Genomic DNA, 24,869 nt, shown 5'->3' on the forward strand with positions numbered 1-24,869 from the left:
TTTACTTATAGTAGCCAATGATAATTGTCTTGGCTATTGATTTGACAAGTAACTTATTATAAAACTTTTCATTGTTTTAAGAAATACAATAAAACAATTATCTTATTATCTATTTTAATTAATTTATCTTTATTGTTTTTAAATTATTTTATCATTTCTTAAATTTAATTATTTTTTAAATCAATTATATAAAATAGATCATACAGTTAAATCTATAAAATTAATGATATATGACAATAAAATTATATAATTAAATCTACTTATTTCTTTTAACATTCTATTAATGGTTTTCAGGCATGGGTGGGAGAACATGAAACATGTGAAAAAGCCTTTAGGATATTCATTATACCTTTATGAAGTTCTTTTCTTTTCTGTATTTAGTTTGTTTATCCACGAAGTTCATTTTGGGCATTGGTCTCTTGAGTATTGGAATGGTTGAACCTCCTTTTAGAAATTGTTGACATTAAAATAGTTTAAATGATGTTTATATGTGAAAAATTACAATGCTATTCAATTATTGACTAGTTGAGTGACAATTTTAAAAAACATGTCAAACTACTCATTCAAAGCGGAAATATGCACCATGATATATATTTATTATGAACAATAAAATAATCGTAAATTTTATAAAAAATTATAATATTATTGAACAATATTTATATTTTAATTTATTGATAAGTAAAAATGAAAGTAGGCTTGGGGGTTGGTGCCTCCTGCAAGTTGGTGTTTTCATAAATCCAAGGAGATGCAAGTTGGTTGTTGCAACAAATCCATGAATCTGGTTTTTTATAGGGTGGCTCTTGTAGGATGATTAGGTGTGTGAAAAAGGAGGGAGTTGGTTCTTCCCACTAGTGGGTACTAGCAAACAGTCAAAGGGATTTGGAGCTTCTTGTGAGTGAGTAGGTGCTCTCATTTTTACTCCAATAACAACAACAAGCTTTGGTGGTTTTTTCCCACAAGGGTTTCCATGTTAAATCTTCGTGTCTCATTTGTTTGCTTCTCGTGATGTGCATGCTTGTATTCATTGACTTAGTTTTGTTATGGTTTGTTAATAGTTTCTCTCTTATAATGGATGCCAAGTTTCAATGAGTAAAGATAAATTGGCATAAAATTATAATTAGCCTTAATATTGATTCATCGCCCCCTAGTATTAACATTGTTTCTAACAATTGGTATTAGAGCCAAGTTCCTTCACGGATAACCTAATCGCTAGAAGGTATATCAAATGAAAACAATGGCTAATCAAGTTTGGCCAACATCAGAAGTAGTTCCATTTGTAAATGGATCAAACTATGAGTATTGGAAGATTAGAATGAAGCTTATTTAATGGTAATCAATGAATACATTTAGTTGTCTGTGATATATGGAGAGAGGAATTAGTTCAATACATAAGCCAAGGAAATCATCATGAAAGGGTTATCTAAGCCAGATGCTGATAAAGTGAGGCGTTGTGAGTCAGGAAGGGAAATGCTAGACAAATTGCAATGTCTATATGGAGGAGAAATTTATGCAGCAACTGAGGAGGTCGATGAACCTTGTTGCTCAAGCAATGAACTTGAATCTATGAAGGCTACTGATAATGAGAAAAGAATAAAGAAAAATACAAAGGCATCTCAAAGGAAAGATGCTCAAAATATTGAAAATCCTTCTTCCAATAAGGAAGTTTCTTCCCATCACTCTCGAGTTGATGATGATGAATAATCAGATGAAAGGCCATGTTCCTCAGGAGGTAAGCTATTGCTTTGAGATAAATGTAAAGAAATAGGTCATTCATTATGTATATGTTCATGTGAATCACTTGAATATAGAGATAGTCATGCATCTAGTAGTAGTAATGAAGATAGACCCACTTTAGTAGCAATATAAAAGACTGCTTTCACCACTCCTTGGGGCACTTTTATGTACTCTAAGATGCCCTTTGGGCTGATGAATTCTGGGGCTACCTTTCAGAGAGCCATGGATATAGCATTTGTAAGAGAGAAGGATAAGTTCATCCTTGTCTACCTGGATGATATAATAGTATTTTCCAGTAGCCATCAAGATCATTTGCAGCATTTGAAGAAGGTGTTTCTGAAGTGCAGAAGGTTTGGGATATCAGTAAACCCTAAAAAGTCATAGTTTGCTTTAGAAGAGGGCAAACTTCTAGGACACATTGTTTCTGCTGCAGGTGTCAAGATTGACCCAGAAAGAGTGAAAGCAATACAGGCCTTGTCTGTCCCAAGATCAAAAAAGGACATCCAATCCTTTCTGGGCAAAATAAATTTTGTAAGGAGGTTTATTCTTAATTTTGCAGAACTTGTAAAGCACATCACCTCTATGCCGAAAAAGGGATCGGAGATCAAATGGACTGATGCAGCAAGAAGATCTTTTAAAGAAATCAAAAAAGCTATTATGGAAGCTCCCACGTTGATCATCCCAGATTATAGCAAGGAGTTCCATATCTTCTCCTTTGATTTCGGTGACACCCTTGCAGCAGTCTTACTGCAAAAAGATGATGAGGATCCAGAACATCCAGTGGCATTTTTCAGCAAAACCTTAAGGGATGCTAAACTAAGGTATGATATTATCGAAAAACAGGCATATGCTCTTATCAAATCTTTAAAGGCTTTCCGAATATGCATTCTGCACTCCAAGATAATCGCATATGTGCCCTCTGCTTCAGTAAAGGAGGTCCTAACGCAACCAGATGTTGATGGAAGAAGGGCTAAATGGATTGCAAAGCTTATTGAATTCAACATAGAATTGAAGCCCACCAAGCTTGTCAAGGGCCAAGGCCTTGCTCAGCTGATGGCTGAAGAAAACTGCAAAATGCTTGACATAAACTGCATGGGTACAAATTCAGAGGATGTGCAGACAGAAGAAGTAATAGTTGAACAAGGACAAAATCAGTCTTTGGTCGAAAATCTGGCCTCTTGTAAATGGTATGATAAAATAGCTCACTTTCTGTTGAAGCTAGAAGTTCCTTCATGCCTTAGTTCAAGCCAAGCTAGAACTATTAAACTCAGAGCAACAAAGTTCTGTATTCTTGAAAACTTGTTGTATTGGAGGGATCCATCTGGAATCCTTTTAAGATGTCTGGACAAAAAGCAATCTGTGGAGGTCATGCATCAGTTTCATTCCAGCATCTGTGGAGGACATCACTATTGGAAAACCACAGCCCACAAGATCCTCAGAGCTGGGTATTATTGGCCCACCCTATTTTCTAACGTATTTTCATTTGTAAGATCCTGTGACAGATGCCAGAGGTTTGAAGGAAAACAGTAGTTGAAGTCCTTACCCTTGAAGCCAATACATGCTAGTGGCCCTTTCCAGCAGTGGGGCTTGGATATCATAGGGGAAATTAATCCACATTTTAGTGGCCAACACAGATGGATCTTAGTAGCCACCGACTATTTCACTAAATGGATTGAGGCCATCCCTACTAGGAAAGCTGATCACCATGTTGTTATGAAGTTTTTGACAGAAAACATTTTCACCAGGTTTGGTTGTCCACACAAATTGGTTGCAGACAATGCAGTAGCCTTCAGGGCAAAAGAGTTGGTGGACATGTGTGACTCAATGGGCATTAAGCTAGTACATTCCACCTCATATTACCCTCAAGGTAATGGTCTAGCAGAATCATCCAATAAGAGCCTGATAAGGATAACCAAAAAGCTGTTGGAAGACAACAAAAGGAACTGAGATTCCAAACTGAAGTTTGCATTGTGGGCTGATAGGGTGACCACCAAGAAATCCACAGGGAATTCTTCGTTGAAACTGGTATATGGCACTGAGGTTGTTTTCCCAATCCAGTTGACCCTTCCTGTGGCGAAGTTCTTGCAGGAAGGATAGAATGAGGAAAATGACATGGCAAAGAGGATTAGTGACTTGGCTGAGGTACATCAAATTAGAGATCAATTGATTGAAAAGTCTGCAGCACATCAAAAGAGAAGCAAGGAAGCCATTGACAGAAAGGCAAAGATGGACAACTTTCAAATTGGAGACTTGGTTCTTAAGTGGGATGCACTAAAGGAAAAGAAAGGCAATCATGGGAAGTTCGATGATCTGTGGATTAGACCTTTTGTCATTACTTGGGTTCAGGGGAACAACACTTTCATGCTGCAAAGTATAGAACGAGAAGCAGTTTTTGATGGCCCAGTTAATGGGAAGTTTTTGAAAGTTTATGTTAATTAAGGCCTTCAAGCCTCAGCATTGTAAATATGTTCTTTTTACAAGTTTTACTGTAGGCTTAATTAGAATCCATGCCCAATGGAACACTAGGGAATACTGCTGATCTTGTTTTTTGAATGAAAGGCAACGGTCTATGGTTCTTGAAACCTCACAGGGAGGATTTCATCCCCAGAAGGAGCCAGTGTTAGCTCTGCTATGTAGCACTGACATTTTAAGTGCAAAAAGGAGCATGGTATGTTTGGTCGTGTCCAAAAGAGGGCTTACATTGGTCATTTTCCCTTCCCCGCCTACCCCGCTTACTCTCCACCACCTCTGTTTCCCTATTTGCCTCCTAAACCCGACAAAGTAACCCTCCTTAACCTCAGCCCCAAGCGCCAAACCCCAAACCAACCATAAAAACCTACCAAATGCCATTGCACATTCGTAACTCGCCATGCCGTTGACCACCCCCAACGATCCAATGGCTCCCGTCACTCCCGATAAAGGTAACCCGCTCTACCCTTTTCCATCGTCAAATGCAACTCCGCCCGATCCAACGGTCTTTGCATTCATCGTGCTGGCAACTTGATCGAGCGATAGCGCATGATGAGAGCGGTTTTTCTCTCTCATCCGCCGCTACGTGTCGATCATTGAGCGGAATCGCACGGCCTCGAGTATTTACCGCTTAGCGCCTGAAAGCGGTGCAATGAAAACCATTACCACCCGACCAAACTGGTCTCGCCCGTTAAATGCCCGCACAGTTCCGTCGCCCGATGACCATCCAATCTGTCTACTGAAGATCTAACAGCCCTAACACACCCCGCTCTCACCTCGACCGATAGCCTCCGCCAAGCCATCTCCGCTGTTCATTTCCCCGATTCGATAATCATCCTCCTCTCTCGTCCCAACTGTCTGTGTGCCCATGCATCCCATGTCCTTGACCATCATGTTGCCCGAAGAAGGAGATGATCAGCTCTGCTAGCATCAGTTACAGTAATATCCCCAACAACCACATTAAACCAAAAGCATGGCCAAAGGGGAAAAGGACGTAGCACGACCCCGTAACTGAATTTATCAGTCATGGACTCCACCAGTACGAGCACTCCAACTGCTTAAAGGACACCACAGCACTTGAACAGATCGGATTCACCCCCTGAAATAAGCCACCTCGTTCAGAGACTCCATCAGGCGATTAAATGCAGTTGGTGGTCGCTTATGACCCCTCCATACCTAAACGACCAAGTGCCATAGTATTGTAAACTTATAAATATCCAGAAGTAAGATGTAATCAAGGTTGGAATTTGATGTAAGGTTCAACTTCTGGAGACTGTAGACACTTTGTCACTTGCAGCATCTCATCTTGATTTTCAGCAAATACAAGCTTCTTTTGCTGTTAACTGCTCACTGTCCATCTTCCTCTGTTCTAAGCTTGTGCCTGATATGTTGTGTTCTCGATCTCTTGATGTTTAGCACTAGATAACTGTCATCTTATCTCTGTGTTAGAATCTTGAATGCATCACTGAATAGGTTGCTCAAGTTTCTTTCTATCTAATGTAGGAGAGTTGTCATCCTGTCTTTGCATTAATAGATTAGATTTGCAGGCTTCTGTACTAGTTGCAGCTGGCCATCACATGGTCTTGTGTATCTGTTGGTGTGGTTAGTATTCTCCATATTCACTTAATATCTAAACTGTCAGCATTGGTGGTCTAAAGCCTTGTAGTCTGAGGGTGTTCATGCATGTCTGGAGTGAAACAAGGTAGAAGTGGTTATCTAGCTTGAACCAAGCCATCATTACTTCCATTAAACCTTGGAACAATAGTTGAATTTATATGTTACCAAGCATCTCCGAGCTACAACCTAGGAGAGCTTCTTGGAATCCTAAAACCTACCACAGATGAATTGTTGGATGAATTACATGGAGGAATTTACTTCACCAAGTTGGATCTTCATTCAGGATATCATCAAATTAGAATGAAGATTGAAGACATTCTGAAAACAACATTCATAACTCATGGCGGTCATTATGAATTTTTAGTCATGCCTTTTGGCCTTAATAATGCACCTTCCACATTTCAAGGTTTGACGAATTCCATTTTCAAACCCTTCGTTAGAAAATTTGTGTTAGTATTTTTTGATGATATACTAATCTAAAACAAGTCTTGGAAGGATCGTGTTCAACATGTTCACAAGGTGCTCAAACTATTGGAGGATAAACAATTATATACAAAAACCTCCAAATGTTTCTTTAGAGTACAGGAGGTGGAATATTTGGGTCATATTTTATCTCATGAGGGTGTTAAGGTAGACCCTAACAAAATTAAAGCCATTAAGGAATGGAAAATACCCACAACCATAAAGAATCTTCGAGGATTTCTTGGGTTGACAAGGTATTATCGCAAGTTTGTTAAGAATTATGGGAGAATAGTGGCACCTCTAAGATCATTACTGAATAAAGATGCATTTTCTTGGACTCCTGAAGCAACGAAGGCCTTTGAACATCTTAAAGAAGAAATGTGCCAAGCACCGGTCTTACCTATGCGAGACTTCACAATTTTTTTTTATTATGGAATGTGAAATGGAATTGGTGTTTTTTAATTCAGGAAGGAAGACCCATTTCTTTTGAAAGTCATCCAATCAAAAGAAAGTATTTACACAAACCTATTTATGAAAAGGAAATGTTGGAAATACTACATGCACTAAATAAATGACAACCTCGCCTAATGGGAATACACTTCAAGCTAAAAATGGATCGTGGTAGTCTTAAATACTTCTTAGAACAAAGGTTATCTTTCAAAAGAGAAACAAAAATGGGTGATAAAGATGTTGGGTTATGACTTTAAAATCATCTACAAAAAGGGAAGAAAAATGTTGTTTCATATGCACTCTCAAGAAAGGATGAGGATGTGGAAGAATTTCTCTGTGCCATTTCTATTATCCAACCTGAGTGGTTAACCGAAGCAAGGGATGAATGAAAGAATGATGAAGAGGTTTGGTCACTCATTCAAAATTTGTAGCAAAATCCCAGTACATCTGATACATTTAGCTGGAAAAATGATTCATTATGGTACAAATATCGCTTATATCTTTGTAAGAATTCCCAACTTAGACAAAATATTCTTTTGGAATTGCACACATCTCCCTTAGGAGGGCACTCAGGATTTTTTAAAAATTACTATAGGGTCAAGAAGGATTTTTTTAGGATGGCCTTGAATCTGATATTCAGACGTTTGTGGCAGAATGTTTTGTTTTCCAAAAAAATAAAGTCGAGACAATTAAGACCCCAGGTCTGTTACAAACTTTAGCCATTCCAAGTTAGTGTTGGGAGGAGGTCTCAATGGATTTTATCACAGGTTTACCCAAGTCTACAGGAAAGAGTGTCATCATGGTGGTAGTTGATAGACTTATCAAGTATGCACACTTTTGTGCATTATCTCATCCTTTTAAATCTAGTGCAATTGCTACTACATTTATGGAAACAATTAAAAAGCTTTAGGAAACCCAAGGATTATAGTAAGTGACAGAGATCCCATTTTCACTGGAAATTTTTGGACAGAATTATTTTCTTTTCTTGGTACTCAATTAGCTCATAGCTCATCTTATCGTCCTCAATATGATGGACAAAATGAGATAGTGAACAAATGTTTGGAAGGATATCTTCGTTGCTTTGTATCTGATAAACAAACACAATGGATCAAGTGGTTACCTCTAGCTGAATGGTGGTATAACACTTCTTTCCATACTATAGTAAAAATGACCCCATTTATGGAACTTTATGGATATCATCAACCATCTATCACACCATATTTAATAAAAAATAATAAAGTTCAAGTAGTGGAATATCACATCAAGCATCAAAAACATGTTCTCCAACTCTTAAAGGATAACCTCACTATGGCACAAAATCGAATGAAACAACAGGAAGATCAAAATCGCAGTGAAAGAAGTTTTGATGTAGGTGACTGGGTATTTTTATGGCTACAACCATACAAACAAATGTCTCTCAAGCAAGCTAAGAAGGATAATAAATTATCAGCCAAGGACTACAGTCCTTACAAGATGTTGCAAAAGATTGGTACTATGGCCTTCAAATTAGAGTTGCCTTCATCTTCCCAAGTACACCCTGTTTTCCATGTTTCATGCTTAAATAAGGTTATTAGTGACAAGCTTCCCATTCAAACAGTGTTTCCAGAACTTGAAAAATAAGGAAAAATCATATTTGAACCTTAAGAACACATGGAAACAAGAACCCGACAGCAACAAAATCGATCAATTTCAGAGTATCTCATTAAGTGGAAGAACTTACCTGTTGAGGATTCCACATGGGAGGATGATAATTTTATATAGAAGCATATAGAACTACTCAAGCGTTGAGGACAACACGTTTTTTAAGGAGAGGGGCATGTTAGGTCCCTTTAATACTAGTCTAGCCCCCTTATTCTTATTTTTGTGCCCATGTAGCCCAATTATTATTATTGTTGTGTGCCATAGAAGCCCACTATTATTATTATTGTGCCCTTATATTATTATTGTTATGTAGGCTCTAATTATATTGAGATCCCTTACACTCCTATATTTACAAGTGAGGTCTTGTCATTTGTATCATCCAAGAATTGTTCATTTATCTAATGTAAAGGAGGTTTCCACCTTGAAGAGGATACTTTTTAAGTCATTGATCTATCTTTATGTGACTTGGTTGCATAATACTTTTTCAGGGTCAGGGCTTAGGCCACTACCCAGAACTTCATGAAACTTTGAGAAATGATAAATAAAAATGGAATAAGGTTACTAATGCAGTCATTGGTACAAGTACTTGATCTGATCCCTACTAGCCATGATAAGCATTTCACCAAACATGTCACAAATATGCTATCTACAGTTCATAACAACATATCTGAGCGTAAGGGTCTCTTACTTATCTGATATTCGTAAGGAATCATTGATGCCTCATCACAATAGCTACATTATCGTCTATTAGGTCATATATTCATTGACATTTCATATACTAGCCAAAACATGATGAGAGCAATACATCATAACTTTTATAAAACATATTCATAATCAACATATAACTAAAAGAAATAACAACGATATAACAACCATAAGAATCATATATGAACAAACAAATTTACAAATGAAATACCAAGGAGAAGGATCCCTTATTAATGAATGCATATGCAAACCAGGTTTGGGACTTCCATGAACCACACGACCATAGATTTGCTTAACCAAATATCTCTTTCAGCCAATCACCAATGTGCCATATTCCAAGCATGAATGTGGGATCTCATGAAACAAATCAAACAAAACCAAAACCAGGGCTTCCAGAGGCCAAACCACCTCAACCCTCAACAAGTGATTCGACCTCATAATCGGACATAACTAACCATCATCATATTGGTCTCTACCCAAGTTGTCCAAAGCTCTAGAGCGTTTGTTCCAACCAGGGCTTCCAGGACTGGTAACTCAACCCATAGTTGTTGTCGAGCTTCCAGAGTGTTTGTCCAACCAGGGCTCCCACGACTAGTAACTCAACCCACCAGGGGATTCCAGAGTTTTTTTTCTAACCAAGGCTTCCAGAACTAGTAACTCTACCCAAGTTGTTACAAGGCTTCCAGAGCATTTGTCCATCCAAGGCTTCCAAGAACTAGTAACTCAACCCACAACCAAAGGCAAATGGAAACCAACCAGAAAACAAAAGGAAAGACACCCACAATACCATGGCTATACAAGAAATGGAAAGGCTAGGAAAATCCACTATCAATCGAGGAAATCCTCCATGTTAATGACATATCATAACCAAGAAACCACATGAATGTTCCATGCATGCCGAAACTAGCAATGAAATCATGCATGTGACTCGGTACCTGCAAGAAAAGCATGTTCTAGTTGCTAATACTGATGTACACTTACGCTTTTCTACTCTTCCTTTGCCTTCTTTCTCCAAATATATAAAACATTATGTAAAAAAGCAATTAACATTTTTTTGTTTTTTAATTATTATGATATATAAAAAAATTACTGATAAAATATATAATAACGAATAAAATATATTATTAAAAATTTCATTGCTTTGCATTTGAAAACTCAAAAGCCATAAAAACTATTTTTATTTTTAATTTGACAAATAATTTTTTTATTTTAATTTTAAATAATTTTATGTTATTTTATAACAAGAAATAATGATTTCATCACCTCAATTTTAAACTTTGATTGACCCTACCTAATTTCCACGACATCAAAAGGATAATTTACTTTTTTAATTTGATGTACATTAATGAATAATAAATAGAGCAGTTTACCCAGGGAATAAATATGTTTGGAAAATAGTGGAAATTCTCGCACGATTTTTGCTAAAATTTAACAAATTTTTTGGGAAATCTGAATTAAAAAAGTTAAACTTCAGGATTTTGGGTGCCCGGGAAATTTTTGATGATGTTGAATCTATTAACACCATAAAAAAATAATAATTCAAACACCCTTATAATCATACTTTTGAAAAAAAAAATTTAAATTTCGACAAAAAAAAATACTTTTATAGATAAATTTGTACCTTCAGTAGACAACACCATAGCGATAATAAATATCGAGCGCTTTCTATTGTAATGTAACAAAGCACCATGAATTCATATAAAATTTTACAAAATGTTGGAAGGGAAAATTAGTTTGAACTCAACATTATTCTTTTAAAAGAAGTCTAATCCAATGTCATGTTTCAACACTAGCCATTTCATGATTTTTGGAAAATGGTTTCATTATTTCCAATTTAAACCTCGAAACGAAAGGCACAAAGCCACAAAATTTCGAAAAAATTACATCTTGGAAAGCTCGAGTAGGGATGGAAATTAAGATCACTATATATATATATATATGTATATATTTTATGTCAGTGTATGTGACATGTAGTACCGGGTTGAACTTATTAGTCTCGTCTGTACAAAGGAAATTTTTCCAATTTACAAAATGGACTTTTAGTTTTATTATAAATTTTTAAGCTGGCACCATCTCGTCGTTGGATGCCCAACTCCAATGGCCGAAAGATAACGCTGATACAGTGAAGAATCATGTACGTTCTTTATAATTTGAAAATCTTGACATTAAATTCATGCAGGGTCGGACGAAATCTGAATGTGATGTTTGAATATTCAGATTATCCATCAAGTCGGTCCAAATCGAGTGACGCAACTGTGAAGCCGGCAGTGACGTATCGAACACAGTCACATACATGCATAACTGCATCAAGAGCATATACATTAATCTCTTCCTTCTGGTGCACTGGGAGGTAATTACCACAAATCCAACCAATATACTTAGTCTGAGTCTTTGAGACAAATTATTCATACTTGGGTTTCCAATGCGGGTTTGCTAGGCATGCAGTGTCATTATCAAATTGCGACCCGCAAGCGAAAACGGTATGACGTACTCGTGAACAGGAAATCCATGGATGGTTTGGAGAAATTTCCAAGGCCTGCATTATCAAATCGCGACGCGACCCGCAAGCGAAAACGGTGGTATGACGTAGTTCAAGAGACTGTAAATCAGATTCTCCGGCATCAAGTGGGTCTCAATTAGAGGTCCCAATCAAGCTAAGAGATGTTGTCGATTATTTAGTAAAATTATTGGAACTTCAAATATTATTTCGCCTAAAAATTGGAACTATAGCAAACGGAGGAATGTAAAAAAGTTATGTTGTACGAGAAAGTACGTTTCAGAATATTTTCAAACATTCAGTCGTCTCTTAATTTGAAGGAAGGATTCCAATAGGAGAGAATAAGAACCTATTTTTCAATAGGGAGGAAGGAAGGAGTGGTGACAGTGGCATTATTGCTTTGTAGTCAATTTGGTACGAAGCTAAGAGTCGTTAATTTGATATTTGATTATTTTTGTTTATTTATAAAAGGGAGTTGTTTGCTGATTGCTAAAATTTATAAAGATGTATTTTTGGGAATTTGAATATTTTTGTTTATTTATAGAAGGGAGTTGTTGGCTGATTGCTAAAATTTATAAAGATGTATCTTTGGGAATTTGAATTTAAAATTATATTTCTCTTGGAATTTGAATTTAAAACTATAACTTTTTATTAACAAAGATACAGTGAAGCTCATGCACCTGTTGGAATTTGAAACTATTATTAGAAACACTCTATCTTTTATTCTCTTGGAGTAAAGAGTAAAAATGGATAGTTGCAGAAACTGCTCACATTTATTTATTCTAAACGACTATGTCTGAAAGTTTAGTTGTTAAATTTTTATTGAAGGGGAACGCTCTTGAGAACCACTGTTTCGATGGTGAGGCCCGGCCCGAATCCAAACAGGACTCCCATTTCCAATCCCTCTCCGGTGGTTGAACAACCGTTTCGTAGAGACGCCTTCCTCGTCTCATCCAATATGAAGTGGACGCACGCACTGGACATGTTTCCGTACTCGCTCATAACGTGCCTAGTGGGTATCAGTTTTGTGGGATCCAGATTGAGCTTGGCCTCCACCCGATCAAGGATGGCACGTCCTCCGGGATGAACAACCCAGAACAACTTGTTCCAGTCAGATATTTTGAACTGGCTGAACGCCTCCACGAGACAGTTTTCAATGTTGGCAGAGATAAGATCCGGAACCGCGCCTTTGAGTTGGAAGGTCAGTCCGACCTCTCTCACCTTCCCACCGATGGCTCCCTCGCTATTAGGAACAACTGTCTGGGCTGTCCAAACGATTTCGAAACAGGCCTTCTCCACTTGAGGGATGGGATCAGCTCCTACGATGAGGGCAGACGCACCGTCGCCGAACAGAGCTTGCCCCACCATGCTGTCCAGGTGAGTCTCGGAGGGTCCACGGAAGGTAACAGCGGTGGTTTCACTGCAGATGACCAACACCCGAGCTCCTCGATTGTTTTCGGCAAGGTCTTTCGCCATTCGAAGAACGGTGCCTCCAGCGAAGCAGCCCTGTTGGAATATGCCCACTCTCTTCACACTCGGGTGCAACCCCAGCAACTTGGCTACCTCAAAGTCTGCTCCGGGTAGATCCGGAGTCGTTGTGCTGCAAAATATGAGATGAGTGATCCCAGACTTGGACTGCCCCCACTCCTGAATGGCCTTTTCAGCAGCCTCTTTTGCCAGCCGGGGCACCTCCATAGCCAACATCGCCTGCCGTGCGTCCAACGATGGCACCTCCACGAACGCACACACATCGGGATTCTTCTTGAGAATCTCCTCCGTCAGGTACATGTATCTCTGTTTTATTGCCGACCTTTCACCTGCATGGAGCCATATGTATGATGATTAGAAAAACTAACATCATTTTTGTATCCAAAATCTTGGATGATTCATGATTCATCACATGAACCTCTTTTTCCCACACAATTCTCTAATTTGCTAATATATACACCAAAGAGAAAGAAAAAGAAAAAGAAAAAAAGAAATGAAAAAAATAACTTAAATTCATTTTAATATTATAAAAAATAAATTGCTACCCATTTTAATGTCTCTCATTTGAATAATAAGGATTTTATACAATTTCTTTTAAAATTATTAACATAAACATCTAAACACATATTTGTAATTAAATAAATAGAAGTTTTAATATAAAATCAACTTTATCACTTTTAATATAAAATGAATATTAAAATCTCCGCTACTTTATTATAATAACATTATTTTTTACCAACTTAAAAATGATAATAGATTTATTTAAAATGAATCCAAATTTATGAAATAATTATTTATATGAAATTATATTTTACTGGAAATTGCAATAATAGTTTTAAATTGTAATCAATCAACTTCATATATGAAAAATATTACAGCCACTAAATTGCAATAATATCTGTATCTAAAAGTATAATCAATCAACTTAATATCTGAAAAATGTACAGCCACTAAATTGCAATAATATCTGAAAAAGATGCAGCCACTAAATATTACAATAATATCTGAAAAAGTTACAGCCACTAAATTTGAAAAGTAAGCGGTGCAGATTTCGGAATCTCTCACTTGTTGGACTAGCTGGCTGGCTAATGTAATGACATAATAATAATAATAGAAACTGAAACTGAAACTGAATCGCGCCTTATTATAATAATAGAAACTGAAACTGAAACTGAATCGCGCCTGAATGAAGAAACTGAAACTTACATATTCGCTTGAACTTATCCTTGAGCTCTGTGTTATGCTCGTTACCGGTGATTCGAAAGTAGTAATCTGGATATGTGCTCTGATCCACAGCATTGGGTGGATTGGCAGTGCCGATAGCAAGGATCGAAGCGAAGCCATCTGCCCTCTGCAACTTCCTGAAACCTTCAAAATCAACGCCCCCCATCTCTGCTATGCTATGAGGAGGTTAAGCCTAGTACCAAACCCTGGACAACAAATCTCAATATTTACTTTACTTTACTTTACTTTGTTGTTCTGGTCGAATAGCTATAAGAATCTCTAAATCTATAGCAGCTATTTTATACACTTTGATATGAAATAAATATGATTATTATATAATGCATCAATAGACCAATTAGTCCAATTCCATGGCTTCTATAGTCTAATACCATAATCTAATTGTGGATGAATGGGTTTTGAATATTCAACACCAACCAACCATACAGCTGCTGTATCTTATTGTGGATGAATGGGTTTTGAATATTCATACATACTCCAGGAGAGGAGCGGAGCGGAGCGGAGAGGAGACTGTAAATCAGAAACGTGTGGATGATGAATGGGTTTTGAATATTCAGATTATCCATCAAGTCGGTCCAAATCGAGTGATGCAAGTGTGAAGCCGCCAATATATATGAGTAAGCCGGCAATGAGGAAAAGGAAGAAAATATAGTGAGTGACGTGACGTATCGAACACAGACACATACATACACAGCTGCATCAAGAGCATATACCTATGGAAAACGGTATGACTTACTCCTCAACAGGAATGGGTTTTGAATAGGTTTTGAATAGGAGTTGTCTATAATGCGATTTTTTGGAGATTCCGGTGACGGAATCCGGGGGAAGAAATTGAGTTTAAATCTTGATTTGTTGCAGTTAAAATGGTTTTTTAACTGTATATTTGGATTCAGCAGCCTGGAAAACCCTAAAACGCTTTCATTGTGCAGAAACTAGCTATCAAACTTGTGATTCCAATAAATTCCTGCCGGATTTCGACCGAAAAACCCGCCAGAAAAACTTTCAAAAAGTCGCGTTATAGACAACTGCTTTTGAATATTCATACTTCAAGAGACTGTAACTGTAAATCAGATTCTCCGGCATCAAGTGGGTCCCAATCGAGCTAAGAGATATGTTACGTATCGAACCGAGGGAGGGAAAAGCAGTGACGCATCGAACACAGTGGACGTATATCCCTCATCTAATTAAGCTGTCGATTATTTAGTGAAATTATTGGAACTTCAAATCTTATGGGAGGGATTGAAATTATTAATATATTTTTTAAAATAATTTAAATATAAAAAATTTTAAATCCATGAAATATGTGGACGAATGGGTTTTGAATATTCATACATACTCTACTCCAGGAGGAGACTGTACTAAATGAGAAACGTGTGAATGATGAATGGGTTTTGAATATTCATACATACTCGAGGAGAGGAGAGTGTTGTGAATGGGCTTTGAATATTCATACTCCAGGACAGGAGACTGTAAATGAGAAACGTGTGGATGATGAGGTGGAAATGGAGGTAGGAGAGTGAGTGTGAAGCCGCGAATGAGGAGAGGAAAAGGCGTCAGTGGCGTACGTACGGAACCTATTAAACACGTGGAATATTAAAATAATTACCTGTCCAGCCAATGTGCTTAGTCTTAGTCTTTGAAACAAATTATTCGGGAGAGGGGAGGGATTGGGTTGGGTTGTTCGCTAGTGGTATTCCGGAGAGGGGAGGGATTGGGTTGGGTTGTTCGCTAGTGGTTTTGTATGGCATGTGTCAACATGAGGCGGCGGTTTTCAACTATGACCTACTCCCTCCCATCCTCTTGTCAAATTTGGAGGCACTCGACGGTTAACATGCGGTGGTTTTCAACAATCACGTCCTCCCTCCCCTCCTCTTGTCAAATTTGGAGTTTCTCGACAGAGATCGCTTAAGATGACTGATTTGGGGTTTTCAATGCGGGTTTGCTAGCCATGTGGCTGAGGCGGTTTTCCACTATGACGCCCTCCCTCCTCTCTCTTGTCAAATTTCCAAGATCGCTTAAGATCTCCTCATCTAACCTATCCACTATTTAGTCACAGTGCAAAATGAGTAAATATATTCCAACATTGAATTATATTAATTAAGAACCAAAAAAAAATACTTAAAATTTGGAACTATGGCAAACGGAAGACTTTACTTTTTCCCTCTTATATGTTGTGGTGTATGTTGTTATGTTGTTGATATTTATCAAGTAAGTTTTAAGGGTGCTTAATATTGACTCATTTAGCATGGAGATGGTATCATACATGATTTAGGACAGCTAACAAAAGGAAGAGTGTTCAACAAAGAAGAAGAGGTGTAAAGCCCATTTAACTAAACTGAAAATGAATATATATAATTTTATTAATATAAATGTCTAAAATTATTAATATTATATAATTTTTAAAATTAATGTAAATCTGTAAAATTTCAAATCTATGAAACGTTTTAGAAAAACGTTTTAAAGGCTCACCACCGTTGATTTTCCATTGCCACAAGGCGTTGTCCACATAATTTCAGTGTCAAGCTAAATGTTGGAAATGATGAATTCAAGATAATGCAGACTAGTGCGCAAACCATTTCCACAACGAATTTGTAACTATTTTTTTGTAACCATTCTGATTGAACGGCTGAAACTTTTGCAATCGTCTAACATATAATCCTATGATGTACAAGGATGAGAGGTGGGAAAAGAGGGGAGTTGATTTCAGAGGGGAACGCCTTACGGGGTAATTATATATTTAATTATAATAATAGAATTGAAGAATTTAATAAAAAAATATTAATTTACATAAATGTTATATTGTAAGTAGATATATTAATTTGAAATTATAATTATATATATTAAAAATAAGAAAAACACATTTTCTTAACCATTAAATCTATTTAAATTATAATATATAACTTATTTGTTAAATAAATAAGATATTATTAATATTATTTAATTTTTAAAATTAATGTAAATATCTGAATGAAACGTTTTAGAAAAATACCAATGAATGGGTTTTGAATATTCATACTTCAGGAGAGATTCTTCATCACATGTAACATGTTCTCACATACACCATAAAAAAAAATTTATACACAACAATTACATGGTAACATAGCAGTGATATTTTATAGTTTATTTTATGCAGCCGAAGGCTTTTAATAGCTTAGAGTCTATTACAATCTTTCATTTCTCCCATTCATACTGTTAAGATATAATTGGGAAGTATGAAAACATTGTTAATCTTTAGTGGTAGATGTTTGTATCGTTAATATTTCTCCGATCCTAAGGTTAAGATAGGGGTTTTCCCCACACCCTAGGTCATATGTTACGATGCTTCTGGATGGTCCACGGAAGTCATTCGATGTGACTTGATACCTCCATTCTGGATGACACTTCAGTTACAAGAGACCATGGATTTACCAGTGCCTCATCCAACTGTGGATATAATATTGTAGATGACATTGCAGAGTGCAATGGGTGTAAAACCCTGTGGATCTTCCGATTTGGAAGATTTAGGAATTAAAGCAATGAAAGTGGAATTTAAGATTGGACATACCTTTTGGTTGCGGCGTGATTCTTCAACGACTACCAGGATATCGTGCCCTATAAACCTCCATGCAGCCTATAAAAATTTCATCGTAAAGTCCTCTAGTCCCAGCGCGTTGTTTTCGCTATTCCTTTGACCACCTCCTCAACTTCTTCCAACGTTACTGCTCTCATGAGGGCAAGGTTCAGGTCCCTTAAGATAAGATGAGGAATGTTTCTTGTAATCCTTTGGATGGCCTCTATTCGGTCGTGGGATGGTTCCAAAAGGAGGGATTTGCAGTGATTCACAACCAGGTCCTCCACTTCCTCATGTTGGACCACTCAATTCCCAGCTTCCTCCTTTAAAGAGTAGATTCAATTATGTCATCGATGTTGAATCATGGCTTTATGGAAGAACCAAGTGATTCGTTCTCCTTCACACAACCATTTGACCCTCGATTGTTGCTTCCATAACATCTCTTCTTTCTTTTTTTGTTCTACTAATTGATAGATTAATCGCCCCTCCTCTTCCAGAATATTATCAGATATGCCTGCTAGATGATTTTTTGTTGGAGATCTTTCATTTTATTGGTTAGTTGGTGTTGGTCTTTCATGATGTGGCCAAACTCTTCCTAGTTCCATTTCTTGATATTTTATTTGAGCTCCTTTAACTTTAGCTAACATGTATGCATATGGTTCCTTCCTTGCTCTTCACTGTTGTTCCACCACTCTTTTATTTTCTCCATAAAGTTGGGGTTCCTTAGACAGAAGGCTTCAAATATGAAGGGGCATTTCTTACGACCTATTTTTAAAGTGATCCCCATGTGGATTGGCCAGTGATCATATCCCATGAAAGGTAGGATCGAGGCATCAAAGAATATATACCTAGTGATCACATGCTTTGAGGTCAAGAACAGGTCCAAATGTCATGTGTTTTGGTGGACTCCTCCCCTACTATTGTTCCAGGTGTAGACTCCATTATTGTTTGACAGATCCATAATGAGGTCCCCAAATGCTTCCATGTCTTCCATTGTTTGACAGATTCCTCCTTTCTTCTCTTCCAATGATGATATCATGTTGAAGCCACCCCTCCTCTCTAGAGATCATCTAGATACACTTGTCATAGTTTTGTGAGTTTCTAGAGGAAAACCCCTTTTTCTCCCCAAATTTGAGGCCCATAACCTGCTGTTAATAGTACCCAATCTCTTGATCCAATATGGCGAAATTTTCCTATGAGTATTCTCAGGAGGCTAAACCAATCCTCAAATAATATTTTAGCAGGGCTCCGTTGGATAACTAGGCCTCCAGCACTACCTCTGGCATCTTGAGCCAGTGCTTCATAATGGGGTTTGTAACTCTTCAGAATTTTGTTTAGATTTTTTTATGCAATCTTGGTTTCTTGAATCACCATAATACTTAGCTTATCCCTTTTGAGCCTATCCTTCAAATACCTTTGTTTTCCCCTGTTGTTGAGGCCTATTACATTCCAGGATGTAATTATCATTTCAGGGGTTTTCTAAGTTGGTGGAAGACCGCCGACAGTGGCACCACCCTTCCAGAGTTTACTAGCATTTCTCCTACCATCTGTATGGATTCATTTAGATTTTTCCTTCCTCGCTTTTTCCCTCCGTTCCCTTGAGATCCTTGTTCCAGAACTTGGCTTGCTTGGGATCCAAAATGCTCCGGTTGGTCTATAGTTGTCATTCTCTACTTGGCCTTGTATTGTTGAAAGGTGTATTTGTCTCTCGTCTGGCTGCTCCCACTCATTCAATAATATTCTCATTACTTCATCTTCTATGCTGGTATCCTCCTTTTGGTTGTCGATCTGCATGTTGGCCTGATCAAATGTTTGTGTGTTGCCTTCTTTGTCTTGGGGTTCCTCTTTGACTTTTATCTTTGTAGTGTTCCCTCTCTTTTTTGGGGTTGGTTGGTTTTCCAAGCCCATATTTTCGTTTTGGACTTCCATACGCCCCTCCTCCTCCTGTGAGATGTCATATCGATTTTTGTTTCACAGGCCTTTACTACTTGGAGGTTTGTTGGGAGTTTGTTGATTCCTCTAGTTTAGTTTCTTCCTATGAACTTCCTGAAAACCCTCCATGTCCTTTTCTGTTTTTGCCTAGCTGTTTGCGTTGGGTGCTTCTTGAGGTTCATACTAGTTGAGAGGGCATTCACGAAACATGTGCGCATACTCATGGCATCTAAGACATGTGAAGGGTATATGCTCGTAGTCCAGGGGTTTCTTCCAAATGTCATCATGGTATTCAAGCTCAATGAATTCAGGGAGTCTTAGTTATATTCATGTAGACACAGATCTTGGCATAAGAGGTATATCTTCCCCACCATGTGGAATCTGCAACCTTAACAAAGTTTCCAATGGAGTTTCTAATCCTTGCTAAGATCTCTGGATCCCAAAATTATACCAGTAAAGAAAATAATCTGACCCAGACTCGTGTTGCTAAGAGTTTGTCCTAATTAGGATTATAACATTCTTTCCAATGCCTCATAAAGAGACCTCCATTGTTAAAAAAGTATGGTCCATTTTTTAAAACCCTTTTTTTGTCCTCCATATTGGTCAAAATCATGGTAAAGAAGCCTTTAGCCCCCAAATTGAGCTCAATGTGACCTTTTGGATGCCATTTTTGTTGGACCATTTCACCAAGTCCCTTTCTGTGGGCCAAGCCCCTATAAATTTACATATTAGTCGATGGTATTTCATGTACTTCCTGTATGTGTCCAGCTTGTTGTTGGGTATGACAAATCACAGTTTTTTTGGCAACCCATCGAAGACACTGCCCACACAAGCGTGCTTGCCACTGGACACTGAGGATAGGAAGGCCTTTGTCATTTCATCCATGATTTCCTGGCACCACTTCTCCTTGACTTCTTGTTTCACCAGCTGCTATGTTTTAGTAGGAGGGGATCTGTCCGAACCCCCCCCAGCAAGTGTACTCATGCCTCTATCAAAAGTCTAGAGTGAGGTAGGTGCAGATGAAGGGATCGCCGCAACCGTAGGTCTGTTGCAAGGGAGTGAGTGTTTTCATATTGAAACCCTAGCTGAGATCACATGTCCAACGATATCTAAAACAATTTTAAATATATTTATTTTGAATAATAAACTAGTTTTAAATTTTATAAAATATTAAAATTATGGGGGGGAAATATTTATATTTTAATCTATTTATAAATAAAAATGAATATGTTTATCATAAAACATATTTATTAATATTAGAAAATGATTATGAATATTATGATTATAGATATGTTTTGTATAGTTAAATATCAAAATATTAATAAAAAGTGGATATTCATATCATATTTATGAAAAATGTATATGTATGGGGATCAATTCTAAGCTTTATAAAATTTTTTGAATATCATGTTTTATGGTATTTATATTTTTGAATCAATCAATATTAATGCATTTTCTTAAACTATTGGATAAATTTTAGATTAAATAAAAATATTTTAAATATTTTATTTTATGGTATTTATATTTTGTAGCTATTTATTATTCATACATATTTTCCAAATAGTTAAAATTATATATTTAATTAGGAGATGTGTACTTTGTCTGTCTCTCCACAAACTTTAATTTTTAGTTAATGTCGGCCAAATAAATATCTAAATAACGATACAAAACATATAAATAATGTCTCAAATACAATTAACTCATTTTTTTTTATATATATGTTGAATATGAAAATTTACCTTCAACAAAAGAGTTAACCACATTAAAATTATAAATTAGGTAAAACTTTAAACATCTTTACTCTTTACTAAAGTCAATATGATTTCTTAAATCAAAGTAAAAAGGTAAATTCAAGACAAGGAATATAAAATCTTGCTCCAAAATCTTTTAATATTTCTTTTAATTAAATATTTTTAAAATGAATCTTTAAAAGGAAAACCATATCTTATTTATATATTAAAATATATAAAGCCATAAATATTTGCACGTCAAAGTTTTAATCTTTGAAAACATTAATTTGATGTAGTTTTAATATAAATTTGTTATCATGCCATGTACAAAATATCATTAAATCTAATATTAATATTGAAAGATTAATATTCATATCAATATTATTACTAAATCTAATATTAGTATTAATATATTATAATACTAATATTATTAAATTTAATATAATCTAAAATTTATTATATTACAATATATATTAATATATCATGATATATATTAACTCTAGATATATATGGGAGGGAAGAACAAAGACATAGAGCAATGGAGGTTTAGAGATAGAGGGAGCGAGAGAAAGGGAGAGAGAGGGAGGTAGGAGAGAAAGGGAGAGAGAGGAAGGAAGAGAGAGAGGACTTGAGAGGAAGTGAAAGGAAGAAGCAAAGAAGGAGGGATAGAGAGATCGAGAGATGTAATTTTTCTTGAATCATCCAAATGTGACAATGTTGTTGAGCGGCAACTTGATCGCTTGGATAGATTCGCTAAAACAAAATCATTTCAAGAATTTGATAATAAGATTCCACATCTTGAAGGGGGGGTTCCTATTCTAGATCAACATGTGGAATCTTCTTCTGAAGAACACTCTCCCCCGAATGAAACTCCAACAACGGATGATGCTTTAAGTGATGTAATTGATAGAATTGGGAGACTCAATCTTGATTCAGTCCCAACTCAATCAACAGAGCAGCCTGGACCATCTCAGAAAGGTCCCCCAAAGTGGCTGACAAAGACACTTGAAAGTGTTCATCTGGATGAAATTTGAAAAACAGGAACCAGAAATTCAAAGCGACAAAATGGAGGTGATGTAGATGACTCTAATTCACCTGTTGATATGGATGTTTCTTATGATTGTGAATTGAACTTGTCTACAGATTTTGAAACAACTTCCTTCAAAGAAGCTACTTCTCATGATGAATGGAAAGAAGCGATGCAAAAGGAGTATGATGCCCTCATAAAGAACGACACTTGGAAGCTGGTTGACTCCCCATTTGGAACCAAACCCATTGGTTGCAAGTGGGTCTACAAGAACAAGCACAAAGCTGATGGCTCACTTGACAAGCACAAAGCTAGGCTTGTGACAAAAGGTTTTGCACAGAAGGAAGGGGTCGATTATGAGGAAACTTTTGCCCCCACAGCAAAATGGGCCACCATCCGGACACTCTTTGCACTAGCAGCTCAGAACGGTTGGAAAGTCCATCAAATGGATGTAAAAACTGCCTTCTTGAATGGAGATCTAAAAGAGAATGTTTTTATGTCCCAGCCTGAAGGATTTGCTGTGAAAGGACATGAACATAAAGTATGCAAACTTGTGAAGTCCTTGTATGGCCTGAAACAAGCACCGCGAGCCTGGTATGAAAAACTAACTGAGCATCTTCTGAAACTCAATTTCAATCATTTTGATCTTGATGATGGAACTTTATTTGTCAAGAAATTTGGCAAAACAGCTGTATATCTTGTGGTATATATAGATGATCTTTTAATGACAGGGAACAATGAAAGCTACATTGCATCCATAAAGAAGGAATTGGGAAAAAGTTTTGAAATGACTGGTTTGGGCTATGTTCATTACTATCTTGGCATTGAAGTAACCCAACATCCAAAGTCCATATTTCTTTCTCAAAAGAAATACATTGGAGATTTGTTGAACAGGTTTGGTATGACAGAATGCAATCCTCTTACTACTCCAATGGAACAAAACTTGAAGCTCACATCTATTGAAGGAAAGGAATTTGAGGATGCAACAAAGTATAGACAGCTTGTAGGAAGTCTCAACTACCTAACTACCACCAGACCAGACATTTCATTTGATGTTGGAATCCTCTCCAGGTTTATGCAAAATCCTTGTGAGGGACATTGGTCTACTGCAAAAAGAGTTCTAAAGTACTTGAAGGGTACTCAAGACTTTGGAATCAAGTACACACAGGTGGATGACTTCAGTTTGATCGGATACTCTGATTCAGACTTCGATGGAGACAAAGAAACTGGGGTATCTACTTCAGGATATGCTATGAGTCTTGGATCAGGAGCTGTCTCCTGGAGATCACGCAAATAATCAGTTCCAGTAGATTCCACAACAGAAGCAGAATACGTGGCAGCAGCTGAAGCAACAAAAGAAATTGTGTGGCTCAGGAAAATTCTTAAAGATTTGCAGGTAAAACAAGTACAATCAACTCCACTCATGATTGACAACACCTCTGCAATAAAGTTGGCCAAGAACCCAAAATTCCATGATCGAACAAAGCACATTAATACTAAATATCATCTGATCCGACATCATGTTGAGGCCAAAACAATCCATCTCTGTCATTGTTCCACAAATGAGCAAATTGCAGACATCTTCACCAAATCTCTTGGAAGGGAAAAGCTTGAAAGATTTAGAATGATGCTTGGACTCACCAAAATCCCTTCAGATTAAGGGGGGGAATGTTGACACCTAATCCTCACGATTGGGTGAATTCATGTAAATAATTAAATCAGGAATGTGGACAGTCATCAGAAGATGAACTGAACTGTCACATCCTTTTGTATATAACAATAACATGCCTGATGGAATAAGATGAATCCGTTTTCTGCCAAAATGGAGTTACTCCTGGCCTGACAATGGATATAGAGGTACAGATGGAAGGTGAAGAGAGGGAAGAAGAGAGAGATAGATAGATATGGAGGAAGAGAACATGTGTGTTTTGGTGGAGATGAGATAAAGAGATAAAGAAGTAGAGATAGAGGAAGATATAGATATAGATGGGGAGGGGGAGAAGGAATAATATTTCTTGCACTAGATGCATTGATTTCAGTGCAGATGGTGATTTCTAATCCTATTTGATGGCTTGCATTGAAGGAGTTAAACTAAACGAGAGGGGAGAGGAATGAAGAGAGGAAGTAGGAGAGGAGTGAGAGTGGGAGAGAAAGGTAATATATAAAAGGTGAGACAAAAATATGGAGGGATGAGAGAGGGGGAGAGAGAAAATTAGAGAGGCAGGGAGATAATGACATGGTTGGATCTGTCAACTACCACCATGATAACACTCTTTCCTTCGGACTCGGATAAACCTCTGATAAAATCCATTGAAACTTCCCCCA

General features: G+C 37.0%; 1 protein-coding gene across 1 annotated transcript; it reads right to left on the bottom strand.

Moving 5' to 3' along the window:
- Positions 1-12,379: 12,379 nt before the first annotated feature.
- Positions 12,380-14,565, bottom strand: LOC149156487 (pinosylvin synthase-like). The gene is made up of 2 exons (XM_089444244.1): positions 14,270-14,565; positions 12,380-13,392 (listed from the first exon to the last, which is right to left on the bottom strand). The coding sequence occupies exons 1-2, from the start codon at positions 14,451-14,453 to the stop codon at positions 12,395-12,397; spliced, it is 1,182 nt and encodes a 393-aa protein (XP_089300370.1). The 5' UTR covers positions 14,454-14,565; the 3' UTR covers positions 12,380-12,394.
- Positions 14,566-24,869: the final 10,304 nt, after the last annotated feature.

The sequence above is a fragment of the Pinus tabuliformis genome, chromosome 9 (assembly GCF_031772625.1).
Source record: "Pinus tabuliformis cultivar Carrire ecotype Pingquan chromosome 9, CPIR1, whole genome shotgun sequence".
Taxonomy (NCBI): domain Eukaryota; kingdom Viridiplantae; phylum Streptophyta; class Pinopsida; order Pinales; family Pinaceae; genus Pinus; species Pinus tabuliformis.